Consider the following 16,472-nt stretch of genomic DNA (forward strand, 5'->3'; position numbering starts at 1 on the left):
TCAGTGGTTAAGAGCGGCTCTTCCAGAGGTCCTGAGTTAAATTACCAGCACTCACACGGAAGCTCACAACCATCTATAACTGTAGTCTCGTGCGATTCAATGTTATATTCTGGTGTGCATAGATGTACATGTAGACAAAACATTCATGTATGTAAATACATAATTTAAAAAAAAAAACTGTAAAATGTGTTCGGGTGTCACTCAGTCAAGCCGTGTACTTGTGATGGTTAACTGTATCAACTTGGCTAGACTGAGAATGGCCAGGGTATTAGTAGCGCGCCTCACTGGGTGAATCTATGAAGGCTTGTCCAGGGAAGAGTAATCGAAAGGGGAAGAGCTGAGCATGCGCAGTACCATCTCACGGGCTGGGGCATTGAAGAGGAAGACAACGAAAACCCCGAGTACAGCAGTCATCTCTCTCTGCTTCTGGCTGCCTTGTGACACTGCCACGCCCTCCTCTGCCAGGACCGACAGAAACAATGAGCCAAAGTTAAACCCTTCCTCTTTGAAGTTGTTTAACGCGGGCATGTTGCCATAGCAACGAGAGCCTAAAATGTATGTTGACAACACAAACTTATTTGGTAAGATTTTGAGTTTATTTTTATAAGGTTAGAAGATAGACGCAAAATGCATATGGGGCTTTTATTTGAAAAAATTAGGGCATTGTCTGATACATTTTATAAAATCCTTATATTTTTATTTGATGTGTACAAGTGTTTGCCTATCTGTGTACCACATGTGCAACAAGTATTCTTAGACACCGAGTCAGACCTTCAGTCCTCTTTTTAAAATTGTATTAGATGGAATCAGTTTGTTATTAAAAAAAAAAAAAAGACATGTCAGAAAAAAGACCTGTTAGAAACATTGAAAAGGCTGTGAGAATAATTCTTGGATGTGCATCAGAAATGACATGGTAGAAAGAGGTAGCCATCCCATACTCTAAAAGATGCTGTCTTAGAATGATAAAATCACTTGGAAAATGATTACAGCGAAGAACCACAGAGGGAACTCACGTCTGGAAATGGAAACCTGAAAAGAAAGTGATTTGGCACTTAAGACTGAGGATGTTTATGAGAAAGTTGGACAATCTTTTTTTCTGTAATCAATGTGTCTTTATAATTTCTCTCAAGTGCATCCACAGCAGCATGTAGATCCTTCTATCCACATGTAAAAAGTACAGTGCAGAGACACACACACCAGAGGAAACACAGTCGGTCCATCATCGTGCGCTATACTTGCTTTTTACTTTTCTCTGTCTTTTTAAATTATTTAATTAATTCCTTGAGAATTTTATTCAATACCTTGTGATCATATTCGCCACAAATCTTTCTCCTTTCAAATACCCTCCCATCCCCTACTCCAACAACTTCATATTGTCTTTGCCTTTTTCAATAACCCATCAGCTCCGATGTGTGCGGCCATATCCTCCTGGGTGTGAGGCTGCCCACTGGGGTACGGCTGACCTACCAGGACCCGGGTCCCTCGGAAGACATCGACTCTCCGTGGCTCCCCGGCCATCTGCACTCACTCCCCCCTTCCCGCTCTGAGTTGGCGAGTCGATGGCTTGGTCTCGTGCAGCTCTCGTGCAGGCATCCACAGCTGCTGGGAGTCTGTCATGTCCAGACGACACTGTCTCACTCCAGTCTTCCCTGGCCTCTGACTCTGAGAGTCTTTCTGTCTCCTATCCTGTGATGGCCCCCAAGCCTTGGAGAGATGGGTGATATTGATGTCCCGTTTATACCTGAGTTCTCTGCTGACCATGATTCTCTGCACTTTGACCGGTTTTGAGTTTCTGCATTAACCACTGTCCAACGAGACCTTTCAGAGTGCCACCAATCTATGGATTGGGAGACATGATAACAGAGTGTGGTAATAGGCTCACCTCTGGGGTCTGTGAGCTCCCTGAGCATAGGTGTTGGTCACATTTATAGCACTAAGTGTGTCTTCCTTCCTGTGGAGTTGGCCTTAATGAGAAGGGGTTGGTAAGTCCTCATGTAACCTCGGAGCTAGGATTTGCACTCATTTTGCATATCTTGCCACCCAGGTCATTATTACAGTACAGCTTTTCTCTCTAGTAGTCTGCAGAGCCTCTTGCAGTAGTATGTGTAAGAAAAGCAAGGGCACGGGGCAGGAACCACAAAATGACCTGGACTTTTTCATTGTAGACATGAGAGAGAGAGAGCAAGTAGATTGGCAATTGCCGGCGCTATCTCAGAGCAGAGAAGACAGCAAAAAGGGATAGTATGATGCCTTGTATATGCTTGGCCTAGAGAGTGGCACTATTAGGAAGTGTGGCCCTAGCCGGGTGTGGGGGCGCACACCTGTAATCTCAGCACTTGGGAGGCAGAGGCAGGCGGATTTCTGAGTTTGAGGCCAGCCTGGTCTACAGAGCAAGTTCCAGGACAGCCAGGGCTACACAGAGAAACCCTGTCTTGAAAAAACCAAAAAAAAAAAAAAAAGGAGGTGTGGCCCTGTTGGAGTGGGTGTGGCCCTGTTGGAGTGGGTGTGGCCCTGTTGGAGTGGGTGTGTCATGGTGGGCGTGGGCTTAAGACCCTCATCCTAGCTGCTTGAAAGCCAGTCTTCCACCATCAGCCTTCAGATGAAGATGGTGAACTCTAGGCTCCTCCTGCACCATGCCTGCCTGTATGCTGCCATGCTCCCGCCTTGGTGATAATGGACTGAACCTCTGAACCTGTAAGCCAGCCCCAATTAAATGTTGTCCTTTATAAGACTTGCCTTGGTCATGGTGTCTGTTCACAGCATAAAGCCCAACTAAGACTCATGGGGAGTCCTGTCAGTCGTCTGAGGTTATGTCGCAGTGGGAAGAGGTGAGTTAGCTGGAGCAGCCTGGGGGCCAGCATAGTGGGGGTGAGGGCTGAGGGGGCGGAGACTAGCATGGAGGCTAACGTGAATACACGTTACTAGAGGCTGGGGGAGCCCTGAGGTCAGCGTGGGCTTAGATATGTGACCAAGGGAAGTGGCTTTTTCTGGCCAGCAGAAGGCTGTTACACAGGTCCTGAGACATACTGACTGTAGACATTCATCTCTGCACCATCAGTCGTTCTACCGTCTAGCTTATAGACAATAATACTTTGGAATGCAGTACTGTACATATTTAAAAGAAGATAATATAGACCTAGATATGGTGGCATATGTCTATAATTCTGGTATAGTACTCATAATCACAAGTGTAGAACAACCAGAGCTAGAAAAAGACACTTTCACCTGCATGCGACTGGGCCTCCAACCTCCCATCATGGATGGGGGATGGGGGGGGGACAGAGAGGGGGCAAAGGACCCAAGCTTCCCGGGGAACTCCGCATGCTGGCAAGGTGAGCAGCCTCAGGGGTGCGGCCACTGGTACAGTTCCTCACGCGAGTAAAGGAACTCCGGTGCAAGTGCAAGCAGATAATCCTAACTGAATGCTAATGGGATCGTCACAAACACACAAGTAAGATGTGAAGGGGGGAGGGACTTGAGAAAGTCTGACGGGGAGGGTAGTGGGCCGTTGTGATCAAAGATTTTATGCATAGGAATAAAATTCTGAATATTTTTTAAGTTTAAAAGATTTTTTTAAAAGAAGTTCTGTTTTTAAAAAAAGCTTGTATGTGTATCCATATATAAACACAGATGTGTGTGTATGTGTGTGCGAGTGTGTATGTGTGTGTGTGTGTGGTACAAATATAAGAAAGCATGTAATAACTCTTCATAAAATCTTGGGCAATACCTTCACTAACCAAAAGCAGCCTTTCTTTCTTTTCTTTTCTTTTCTTTCTTTCTTTCTTTCTTTCTTTCTTTCTTTCTTTCTTTCTTTCTTTCTTTCTTTCTTTCTTTCTTTCTTTCTTTCCTTTCCTTTTCTTTTCTTTTCTTTTCTTCCCCCCCCCCCCCAAGACAGGGTTTCTCTGTGTAGTCCTGGCTGTCTTGGAACTCACTCTGTAGACCAGGCTGGCCTGGAACTCAGAAATCCACCTGCCTCTGCCTCCCAAGTGCTGGGATTACAGGCGTGCACCACCACCACCCAGCCAAAAGCAGTATCTTTGCTAAGATTCATGTATCAATGCAAACTGACTTAAGGCTATAAGGAACCTCATTGTAATTTAAGTCATATTTTTCAATCAAATGATTACAAAAACCTTCATTTCTTAAATAGAATTTTAAAAATAATCAGGGGATTTTCATATAAACAATAAAGAAATTGTTTCGTTTGATTCATTTGTGTTGTGTGTGTAACTCGAATGTATTTTTTCTGTTTTTTCAAATATGACTTGTTGAATTTTTGAGTTGCAAATAAGGTATCATGAAAGTGTATCTAGGAGTATCTTAAATGAAATACTAAGATTGCTCTCCTAAACTATAGTGAGTTGAGCCCATTTGAAAGGAGTCAAAGGCAAAAACGTATTAAATATCCTTATATCTTCAGCAAAGCCAACAAGATCAACGTCTCGAGATGCAAATGCTTGAAATAACATGGCTTTTCTAAAGCAATTTTGTGGCATGCACTTTTATAAACAACTCTTTCCTGTTTTGCTTTAAAATTCATTCTCTATAAAATATCTTGTGTGGCACAAAAATGTGCTGCACCGAAGCTATATCTCCACCTGGTGGTAGAAACATGTAATTGCAGCCCCTTGTGGATCCTGGAGTAGTCATCACAAAAATGTTAGCAAAATGGTATGTGAGGGCAGTTGGCACACGTGAACATGCTTGCATGCCATTTCGAACTTCTCCTTTTTGTAGTGATATTGGACTCAAAATACCCAGTCCGGTTCTTTGAAGAGCCGCTCTTTTCCGAGGGTTGGACTATGGTATATCAGTTTCTGCCCTACACAACCATCTGCTCCCTAAGCTCATCTCCACATCCGGGTCCCCATTCACCTACACCCTGGAACCCTCAACACCTAACTTTCTGATCTGGAGAATCAGGGAAGGATAGGGGACCTGCACCCCATCTGAGACCCATCTAAGAAAGTTAAAAAAAAATGTCTGATATATTTTTGTACACTTCATCAGGGAGAGGCCCAGATTGAGTGCTGTGTGATATCTCCCTGGAGTGTTTTCACTGTGCCTCTGGGATTAGACCAAAGTAAATTAGACCAAGGCAGCAGACACAGTTTACACGCAGGACCCACTGCCGGTAAGCACATGTCATCGGAGTGTTAGAGTCGCTGACATAAAAGAAACCATAGTTTTCCCCTTTGCACAGTAGTGATCTTTCCCACCATTTCTTAAAAATTTTAAAAACTGATTATTACTTTTACTGATGTGTAGGTAGTGTGTGGGTATAGGCACACGTACCCGTTTGTATTCAGAGGTCAGAGGCACCAGATCCCCAGAACCTGGAGACCATAAGACACTGGGTCAGGTACCTGGGTATCAAGTCTGGAAAGCGGGCGGCCATACTGCTTTCTCCCATTGCTCTCCAGTTCAGAACGTTTTCACTGTTATGGGTCCTTAATCTTCTCATATAGATTTTGGCATTCCCAGTTTTTTGAGTGATTTCCTTAGGGAGGTCTACCTCCCACGTCTCACGTGGTGGGGGGAGGGGAGACACTCCACCAGTGCCCTCTACCCCAGAGTTACATGCCATGACGGGATTAAGCTCCTGGATTTACTCAGGATCGCCTCAGGGAAGGACACCTGGCCAAGTTCTAACCAAGGGGACTTTAGCCCCAAACTTCCTTTTTCCTTGTCAGATTGGGATTTTTTGTTGTTTGTTCAAGTTTTGTTTTTTCTATCCTTTGCAATGTATTGGCACTTAGCCACTGAGAGACAGAAAAGCAGCCAGGAGCTAGCTCGACATTCCCAGCTACATCCACATATTCTGTAAAACATAACATTTTTCATAAAACGTGCCCTGCAGACACCGGTGCTCTAACTGTGAAGCAGCAAAGCAATAAGACACGAAGCAATTCAGAATTATGTCTGACGGAAAACTCAAGACTGCTGACAAACCCACAAAAATAGCAAAGTATATCCCTCCTCAGCCAAAGTAAGGAACTGCTGTTGTTTCAGCGGGGCAGCCTTAGGCGACTGACTGACCTTGTGAGGTAAAATTGTAACAGTGCCCTTGATAGCTGAGCTTGGTTGTCAACTTGGCTGGATCTGGAATCAGGCTAGCCACTGGCACTCCCGTGACGGTTTTTGTCTTGTTTTGTCTGTTTGTTTTCTTTCTGAAGACAGGGTTTTTCTGTGTAGCTGACTCTCCTGAAACTAGCTCTCTAGACCAGGCTGGCCTTGAACTCACAGAGATCTGCCCACCCTTGCCTCCTGAGTGCTGGGATTAAAGGTGTGCTACCATTGCCTGACTCAGTGAGAAGTTTTCTTGATCAGATTACATGTGGAGGGAATCACGTGGTGGGCGCACATAGAAAAAGAAAGGTTTCTTGTTGGCGCTGACCTCCCAAGGTTCACCTGCTCTTGCCCTGCTGAACCGTTTGATGTTACCTGCTCCTACCTGCTTCCAACAGCGCTGTAGACCGAGCCCTCCAACCCTCTACCACCCGACTGGAATGGAGACTCTCCTCCTCTCTGGGGTGAGCGCCATAGTTGGGCTACTCCAGCCATACTGTGTAACCCCCTTTAAAATACATATCCATCCTGCCTTGCTGTTCCTCTCGAGAACCCTGGCTAATGCAGTGTCCAGTCATAGGATGACTGTACGCCCGGAAGTCCTAACCTGAGCAAACGCCCACTACCTTGAAGTCATTGCCAACCACCCAATGGCTGTCCTTTTAACAACCCATACTCAGATGTCCCCCACAGAACTAGTACCTCTGCGCCAGTGCGCTCCCCAGAATGGCTCCTCCCAACCAAATTACATACTTTAGGTTCTGATGTACTGTTCTACACAGCCTTAAACAAACTAGAAAGCCTGCTTAAAAGGCTTTTTTTTTTCCTACCAGATTTTTATTTTCGTCTTGGGAAGGGGACTTACAAGCATGCCACAGCGTGGGTTTGGAGCCATTTTGACAGGTAGCTTGGGAGTAGTTTCTGTATTTTAAGACTTTATTGGGAGGTGGGAGTGGGTCAGGTGGAGGGGCGTATACTTGGAGGCAGGGGGGCGGGAGGAGGGGTTGGGGGTTTTCGGGGAGGGGGAAACTGGGAAAGGTTTCAGCATTTTAAATGTAAATGAAGATCATATTCAATAAAAGAAAAAATGAATTCTAGAATGAGAAAGAATTAACATAATTATTCTGGAATTTGAAATAAAAGATTTTATTTTTGGTGACGTGTATTGGTTAGGGTTGGTTATGTGCTATGAGAACAGGTGTCTACACAGGTCAGAGGTACAGGATCCTTATACATAGGTTCTGGGAATTGAACTCTGGTCTTCTGTAAGAGCATCCACACTCTTAGTGTTGAGCCATCTCCCCAGACCTTCTGCAGGGGAAGTGCGTGGAGGGCCAGGAGGAGAGACCTAACACTAGTAGGCCGGAAGGCAGGGTCAGAGAGAAAGACCTCTCAGACACACCTCATCTCTTCAGAACTGATTTCCTCCTCATAGCAGTCATGTAAGGGAAGCTCCCACTTTTTCCGGCTTTGTTTGTATTTGAATATCACACTGGCTAGAAAGGAGAAATCTCAATCCTGAATGTATTTCTACTGACATTTCTCTGACTAATTTTGTATTTTAAAAAGCTGCGTCTTCCTTGAGATCTTTAATAAGAAGAATTTATCATCAAAGGGCATTTTATCTTAAAAGTATCTCCCTCTAGAGGGCACTGCTAGTTATGCTGTAAGCTTATTGAGCAAGCAGATATAGATTAGCATATGCAAATGGAGTTAAGGAAGCAATTATCTTTAGAGCAATTGAACAACAGCTGATAACATTTAGGAGCCACAACCTATCAGAGAAGTAAAGACCTATGTGATACGACAGACTTGCAGAACTGCGGGAAATCAGAAAGACCCTAAACTGGTGGTTAGAATCAGAATGGCCTCCACAGACTCTTATTTGAACGCTTAGTCATAAAGGAGGGGTGGTGCTTGAGAAGGGTTAGGTGTGGCCTTGCTAGAGGAAGTGTGTCACTGCAGGTGGGCTTTGGGTTTCAAAAGCCCAAGCCAGGCTTTTGAGAGTGTCTCACTCTTCCCTGTCTTAGGATCCAGATCCAGAACTGTTTCTTCTCTAGCACTATGCCTGCTTGGATGCTGCTGTAGGCCCACAATGGACTGAACCTCTGAAAGTGTAAGCCAGACCCAATTAAATGATGTCCTTTATAAGAACTGTCTTGATCACCGTGTCTCTATACAGCAATAGGACACTGCCTAAGAGACTGCTTCAATGTCCAAGCAATTAAAAACTAGATGCCAAATTTATGAAATGAATGGACTTATCTGAAGTGAAAACTTCTAGTTTCTTTGGAAAATCAGTTATGCCACATGATGTTTTTCTGGGGTACACAGTTTATAAAAAAAAGGATGCTTTGTTAGAGCAAACATGTGAAAGGACACATGATGTTAAGGACTATAAAGGGCTAGAGAGATGTCTCAGAGGGTAAAAGCAGACTGCTCTTCTGAAGGTCCTGAGTTCAAATCCCAGAAACCACATGGTGGCTCACAACCATCCATGAGAGTTTATCCGCCAAGTCCTATCACCACTGCTGATTCGTGTTGGCCATCCTGACACTACTTAACTGGACAGCTGGTATCCTGACAATTGGAGATTGAAATTGCCCCAAGGAACTACTTCTAAACAGCACACAGCAGAATCTCTTATCTTCTTCCGGATTGAACTGCCTTTACTGACTCAGGTGAATTTGATTCATGTGAACTGAATTGTTCACAAATCTGACAACACAGATTTGCTCCAAAGAATAATTCTAAACAAGTCCTCCCCGCTCCCTGTATCCTAATAACCTTTCCTTTCCACTACCTCTGGTGGGTCATGGGCTAGCATTATTAAAGAGTAGCATTTGAAAAATCTAAGCCTACACTTCCCTCAAAGAGCTATCTCCAAGCACACATGCAAAAGTTGCCTCTAAGTGAATACTGGAGATTTTCCATCTCAGGGAGACAGGGTTAGGGGTGAGGAAGAGCAAGATGCACTTGTTAATACACTCCTACTGTGAAAACTGACTTGATTTAAAAAAAAAACAACACAATTTCTTGATTGTGTGTGTGTACACAGGGCATGGAGGCCAGAGGATCCCCTGCAGCTGGAGTTGAAGATGGGAGTCTCTCAACATGGTGCTGGGAACTGAACTCTAGCAAGGTCAGCGTGTGCTCCTAACTGCAGAGTGATTTCTCCAGCCACAGAAACTGTTTTGTAAAAGCCATCTATGCATTCATCTGTGAAGCCAAACAAAACACCGCCCCCAACCCAATTACGCTTCATGTCACAGAACTTACACAAACATACAAATCCTAAGTGTAAAGGCTAACGAACACTAAGGTAACAGCTATGTAATGCATGTTTTCTTCACTCACGCTGACACGTGCAAGGAAAAATGTCAGTTGCATTTGCTGAAAAGAAAACTGGAAAATTCCACCACCGCTCATGCAAAACCTGTTTGTTCATGTATACTTTCTGCACATGTAAATACTCTTGCGCATGTATCTTCCCATTGTTATGTGTACAGGTATTTTGTCAGCATGAATGACTGTGTAGCAAACACTTGTATGCTTGGTGCCCATAGAGGCCAGAAGGTCACCAGATCCCTTAAAATTGGAGTTAGAGACAGCTGTGAACCAGCACGTGGGTGCTGGGAATCAAATGCAGGCCTCTGGAAGAGCAACAGTACTCACCTCCGGTTCTAGGGGATCCCAGGCCATCTTCTGTTCTCTGGGCATCAGGCACACTATGGTACAGACACATGCAGGCAAAATACCCATGCATATAAAATAAGATACATACTAAACAGATAAATGAGTCCTGATGCCCTCTTCTGGCATGCAGATGCACATACAGACAGAGCACTCACACATAAAATAAATCTTTAAGATTCATTTGGTTGGAATCTTCAACCTCCCAAGCAGTGCTTGAACCCACGGTATTCAGTACTGCATCTTTACCACCCCTGTAGAATCAAGAGACCTGCACTACCACAGCTGGTACCAACAGGAGACCTGCATCATCCTAGCACCCATGTCTCACATTTATCCCTAATAACTCATTTCATCCTACATACACGTGCAATTTAGAGCTGCAGTTACACTTGGTGTCAGATTCTCAGGAGGCTGGAGACAGGCTTGCTCTAAGTCAGTCTAGCCACAACAGGGAGCTTGAAATAGATGGAGTGGGCTGGAGTGTTCAGCAGTTATGAGCAGTGACTGCTTTTCAGAGGATATGGTAGTTCACAGCCATCTATAGAACTCCAGCTCCAGAGGATTCAACACCTTCTAGCTTCCTCAGGTACAAAATACATGCAGTGTACTTACATACATGCAAGCAAGACACCAAAACAAATAAATTTTCCAGAATATTGTTCAGACTGCATAGCCCAAGTGAGAGCTTTCTGTGGATCAATGTGAGTTCTGTCGTGCCTAGTCTTGACTAACAAAGTACATCAGCATTTCCCTCATTTTATCTACTGGATGAATACAGCATCTCTTGGGATAATACTGCAAGGATCCCTACAAAGCCTTCCTGTTTCCACCTATAGATGTGATCCCTCTCCCTGGCCTGTTCCCTCATTTTATCTACCTGATGAATACAGCATCGGCATCTTAGGTTAATAGTACAAGGATCCCTTTCCTGCAAAGTCTTCCTGTTTCCACCTACAGATGTGATCCCTCTCTCCCAGGCCTGGCTCCTCATCACCCTTTTCTTCACAGCACATGGCCATGAAACATATCTTTTTCTCTTCCTACACTTGGGCTTAATGATGTAGACATTTCTGGTTAAGGTAGCATCCCAAACAACATCTGTTTGGTAGCAGCAGCTACTAAATTAGTAAATCTGTAGCCCCTGAAACCACAGATGAAGGGCCTAAACACTTCATTTTCCTGCCTCCACTCCTGGAGCAGCACTGACCCACCATACCAGTGTTCTGTGAAGAGTAGATCTCTTCACACGCATCCCAACGGCTCCAAACCTGTAGCCAGTTTCTTAACGTTTGGTCATTGCAAAAACAATTCACATCCACTTCAGCTTGAATTGCAATCACTTTTTTAGCAGTGACATCTAAAAGAGGAACTGAATTACCTGGGACATTTCTCCCTTTACACAGGGCCCACTCCACACTGAAATCAAGAGACAGGTGGTAGGGCATTTGGGAAGTTATTAATTAGGACTCAAGAGTATAGACTCTTGTTTTATGTCTTACAAAATCTGACACAAAACTCATCCCGTCTACCACGTTTAAGGGCATACCTAGCTAGTTCTATTAGCTAGAAATTGGACAGTGCCCAGCCTCCAGAAGATGCAAGATAAATTACAGGACCTCAGAATTGTTGCACACACTCTGCCTGGTTCCATCAGTTGTCATTACTCCCACAATGCAGTTCACAGACATCCCTCAGATCTCAACACCCTGGAATCATTCTAAGAGCTCTTATCTATCTCCTTTCCCAGATATTGCCTACTGTTTAGGACAGACCCAAGCTTTTGATGCCTTACCTAACAAAACGGCTCAATGGTTCCTTTGTAGTGAGGAGTATCTGCCAGTTCTTGTGGTAAGGAAACAAGATGTTTTTCATTTATAGTCTTACAACACCTGGCCCAGTGTGCAAAGAGAATTCATAAGCAGGTTTCTAAATTTGTGGAAAGCTGCAATAGGACACAAAGCTAAGTAAGAAAATTCACAAATCTTGTCAAATATGGCTGTTCAGGAAAACTAGATAGTCCCTGGTACCTCAAAGTCAACCACTGAAATCTACAAATCAGGTTGGAAGGCACAGCAAGGAAGCAGAATACTAGAAAAACTGGTGGGGTCATTACAAGAATTCTGCCTCATCACCACAATCTGGGTTTTGCTTCAGAGCTTTCAAATCCCACTCAAATCAAGAACTCAGTAGTTCCTCTTCAGTGGTACCCAACTGTTGGCTATTCAGGCAGCAAGCATGAATAATTCACCCACAAAGAGCCTTTCTGTTATGCAAAGACACAAATCACTAGCAAGCCAACCTTTTCTCTATAGACATCCAACACGCTGAAGAACCATACTTGCTCTTATAGAGTAAAATGACTTTTATTTGCTCATAAAGTCCGTTTTTAGGCTTCTTTAGTATATTTCCATTTTATTAAAAGCAAAGGCCAATTAGTCCTCAGACTCTGAACCATCTTCATCTTGACTAATCTGGAAATAACGAAGTTCGTAGGTCTCCTTGTCAGATGCAACCACACGAAGCCAATCACGGAGATTATTCTTCTTAAGGTATTTCTTGGTAAGATATTTCAAATACCTTTGAGACAAAACCATGATTTTATTAGATCAATCCTACTATGAAGGAAGACACACACTGCCACATTTGTCTTGTAACTCCAATTCACTAGACTTTGATTTCAAGAAGCAATCGGGACAAGAGCAGCCTCTCAACCCCATGCACAAATGACACACCATTAAATCTGCAGTCCCTCTACCTAAAATATATTAATAATCCCTGTGTTTGAGACTAAGCAGAGAGCAAGAGTCATCCTGATTCTACATGCAAATACCTTTAAGCAGATTAACAGTCATTTAAGCAGAATTCCTACAAGATATTCCATCACAACTTGAAAAACCAGAGAACTGACCTTTTGGAGAACTGTTTCTCAGAAACAACTGTGATCTTGTTCTTCAGGCGCTCAATGTGAACAACATTGCCAAGATTTCCAGTTTTCCCATTGACTTTAACCTTCTCCCGTAGAAACTGTTCCTGTTTTCAAACAGAAAGAATGCAAAACTAGGGAAGAAAACCCTAGATAGTCACTAGGGAAGGTACCCTAGGAGTACAGCTGAGGTTAATATCAGGCACAGCATTTAAATGTCAAGAACTATACAATCACAGTAAGACACACTTACAAAATTTCCAGAATCAAAAATTCCATCTTCTACTGGATGCGTAAGGTCCAAATGAAACCTCCAGGTTGACTTCTTAGGCTTCTTGTCTTTCTGCTACAAACATAATTACAATGGCATTAAAGCAGCTGATTCAGCTTAGACACTGAATTCCCAAGACAAATTTACCATGTATCATGGGGTTATACACAGAACTAACCAACACTAACCCTAAAGGACCCTGTACTATATGAAAAGGATACTCAATAACTTGGTTTAAACCAGTTTCAATTCCCAGGGAAACTTCATTTTGCCAGTAAGTGCCTCCCAAATGTATAGTTATTGCCAGTTAAGATTATATAAAAAGTGCTTCCTACTGTAACTGATATACTTCCAACCAAAACACCCACCTGGGTGGTGTTTTAAAGTTTTGTCTGAACTTAAAACAGCATTTTTAATGTAATGGGTTTCATTGTTGTAATTGGTCCAAATACACCTAAATGGCTACCAATTAGTAATACTCCACGCCCTCACCTCCCTCCAATTATCACAACCCCGGAACTGGTAGTTGAGTGAATGACTGGACTGGACTAGTTCACTGCCGTGCAATGAACAGGCAATGCCGACGGGCTATCATCAGACATCACTCAGTTTTGAATCCTTACTCAGCAACCTCGTTTTTAACTGCATTTGGCTAACTTGACTTTCCAAATGTTTAAACCACGCTCTTCACAATTGCTTAAGTCACTGTAAGCGCGGACTGGCCACCTAGCTTCTCTTCCGGACACACAGGACCGCAGGCCACGGAGAAACCAAGGCCCAGAGACCGACCTCGCCTGCCGATACTAAGGTAGTCGCAGGCCCGGCTCCAGCCCCGCGGGCCGCACCGCACTCGCGGACGGCTGAGGAACTCGGAGTCCACCGGACTCGACGAGACGCCGGGCCGACCCTCTTACCACCGCCTTCTCTACAGCGGCGCTCCCACTCGCCAGACTCAGAAGCTACCTGTAGCACCCTAGGCAGGAACACACGCGTGCACTCACCGGCGCCATGTTGAGCTACAGCAGTGGGAAGAGGCCGGGCCCCCGCTGCAAGCACGCTTTTATATAGAAACGTGCTGCGTCATACGCAGAGCGTGCGCACTGCGCACCTCGGAACCGGATATACAACGGAGTGCACGGCAATCACCTAGGAAACGGAGGCGTGGCGTTGGGGGCGCGGATGCCCCGGCGTTTGGCTTCCGCCTGCGCCATCTAGCGGGCGGCGGGAGTTGAACTGATTCTCTGCTCTGGCTGTGGACTTTTTCCACTTAGTGGAGTATGTTCAAAGGATGTCACAATTTAGGGCAAGGCAGAATCTCAGTGTTGCTTTATGCTATTATATTGCAATCATAATCCTCAAGAGAAAAAGTTGTATGTTTTGTCTAGGTTTTAAGGTAGAGTATGTCCTTCTGAGAAGAACACGCTGAGTACACATTGGGTTTACAGGACGGACATACTTTATTCTGCTTTCTACATGCTGACTTCACAATCTGCTGAGACCTAACTATCAATGTTTACAAAGTACACAAGGATGGAGGTATCTTGATGACAGAAAGAAAAACAGCCTTTTGAGCTTTGAGTGGTTGTAAATTGATGCCAGGCCAGAAAAGTGTCAAGCCTGTTGGTGCTGTGCAGTAATGTTTCTGTGAGTGCGAAACTCTAGTATTTAGGGACAGGAGATGGGATGAACTTTAGTTGTTGATTTGGAAAAGGCCCTAGAAAGTACGAGTTGTGTTTGTGTTCTATCCAAGTTGGTTATAGGCGTTAACATAGTGTAGGGTATGGTGCTAGTAGTGCTAAGGTTTTAGAAAAAATCCATTTCATTAAAATTTAAAATCTGTTTGCCTTAAGAACCACAAAAACTTTCTGTCCCAAATGTTCAGGCAGGAACCAGGGTTGACATTTCTTCTTAAAGGGCTTCCTGTTCTGTAGAGCAAAATGATACTTGGGTCATTAGAAATTTTGAAAATAAACCATTAATTGACATTTTAAAATTTTTGTTTTGCTTATCTTTGGCAACTTTCTGTGTCATAACAGTAAGCACTTAAGCCTAATATTTATATAAAGGAGACATGAGAACAATATGTGATTCTAAATAACTGGAAAATCCCCCAAATACTAAATTAGAAGCCATAGTGGGTGAAAATGATTAGACTTTTTTTTTCCTGGATTAAAAACAATTAACCAGATAGCAACAATTAATGTCCATAGTTCTTTCTAAGCCCTGGATTTCCTACAGAGTACACATAAACACCTGTCTTAGTTACCATTCTATTATTATGCAGACACCACGGCCAAAGCAATGTACAGAGGAAAGTTTGTTGGTGACTTACATAGTTTCTGAGGGTGAGTCCCTGACCTTCAGGGAGCACAGCAGACAGAGCCCAAGCTGAAAGTTTACACCTTGACCCACAAGCACAAAGCAGAGAGGATTAACTGGGAATGATTGGGCTTTTGAATCCTCAAAACCTACCCTCAGTGACACATCTCCAACAGCCTCAATTTCCATCCTTCCCTATGGGGTGGGGCACTCAAGTATGTGAGCTCATGGGGCCCACTGTCATTTAAACCGCCGGTTTTTTGCTTGTTTGGGTTTTTTTGTTTTGTTTTGGGGTTTTTGTGTTTTTTTTTGTTTTTTTTTTTGTTTGTTTGTTTGTTTGGTTTGGTTTTAAAAAGCCGAGAAAAATTAGAATGAGGGCAAAAGTGTAGTCCCAACTACTTGAAAGTTATATTACAAATCTCTCTCTGTGTGTCTCTCTGTCTCTCCCTTTTCCCCAACTTCTTTCTCTCTCTCTCTTCTTCCCCTCCCTCCCCCTCCTCCCCTCCCCTCCCTTCCTTCCCCTCCCTCCCCTCCCTCTCCCTTCTTCCCCTCCCTCCCTCCCCTCCCTCTCCCTCCCCTCCTTCTCCCTCCCTCCCCTCTCCCTCTCTCCCTCCCTCCCTTCTCCCTCCCTTCCCTCTCCCTCCCTCCTTCCCCTCTACCTCCCTGTCCCTCCCCTTCCCCTTCCTCTCCCTCCCTCCCCTCCCTGTCCCTCCCCTTCCTCGCTCTTCCTCCCTCTCCTCTCCCTCCCCTTCCTCTCCTTTCCTCCCCTCCCTCTCCCTCTCTCCCTCCCCTCTGTCAACTCTCTCTCTCTCTCTCTCTCTCTGTGTGTGTGTGTGTGTGTGTGTGTGTGTGTCTGACTGAGACAGGGTCTTACTATGAAGCCATGGCTACCATAGAAATTGTGAAGACCAGGTTGGCTTTGAACCCACAAAGATACTCCAGCCTCTGCTTTGTAAGTGCTGGGCTCAAAGATGTGCACCACCAAGCCTGGTAGACAGATATATTTTTAATAGATTATAAACTTAAGTCATTGGATGTACTTGATATCGGATCATGGCTAGCTGGATCAATTAAAAAATACAGGATAGTGTAGATTAAGTTTATTTCAAAACTTCATATTACATGGCTACCTAAAATGGGATAAAGCACAATTTTATAAATGACTTGTAACTTTCAGTTTAGCCGATAGCGAAG

General features: G+C 44.1%; 1 protein-coding gene across 2 annotated transcripts; it reads right to left on the reverse strand.

Moving 5' to 3' along the window:
* Positions 1-12,109: 12,109 nt before the first annotated feature.
* Rpl22l1 (ribosomal protein L22 like 1) lies at positions 12,110-14,022 on the reverse strand. Of its 2 annotated transcripts, none has more exons than XM_052180707.1 (4): positions 13,961-14,022; positions 12,942-13,034; positions 12,674-12,795; positions 12,110-12,342 (listed from the first exon to the last, which is right to left on the reverse strand). In XM_052180707.1, the coding sequence occupies exons 1-4, from the start codon at positions 13,967-13,969 to the stop codon at positions 12,198-12,200; spliced, it is 369 nt and encodes a 122-aa protein (XP_052036667.1). In that variant the 5' UTR covers positions 13,970-14,022; the 3' UTR covers positions 12,110-12,197. The 2 variants fall into 2 exon arrangements, with proteins under 2 accessions (XP_052036667.1, XP_052036668.1); XM_052180708.1 differs by having other exon boundaries at positions 12,942-13,031; positions 13,961-14,007.
* Positions 14,023-16,472: the final 2,450 nt, after the last annotated feature.

This window comes from Apodemus sylvaticus, chromosome 4 (assembly GCF_947179515.1).
Source record: "Apodemus sylvaticus chromosome 4, mApoSyl1.1, whole genome shotgun sequence".
In the NCBI taxonomy this organism is placed as follows: domain Eukaryota; kingdom Metazoa; phylum Chordata; class Mammalia; order Rodentia; family Muridae; genus Apodemus; species Apodemus sylvaticus.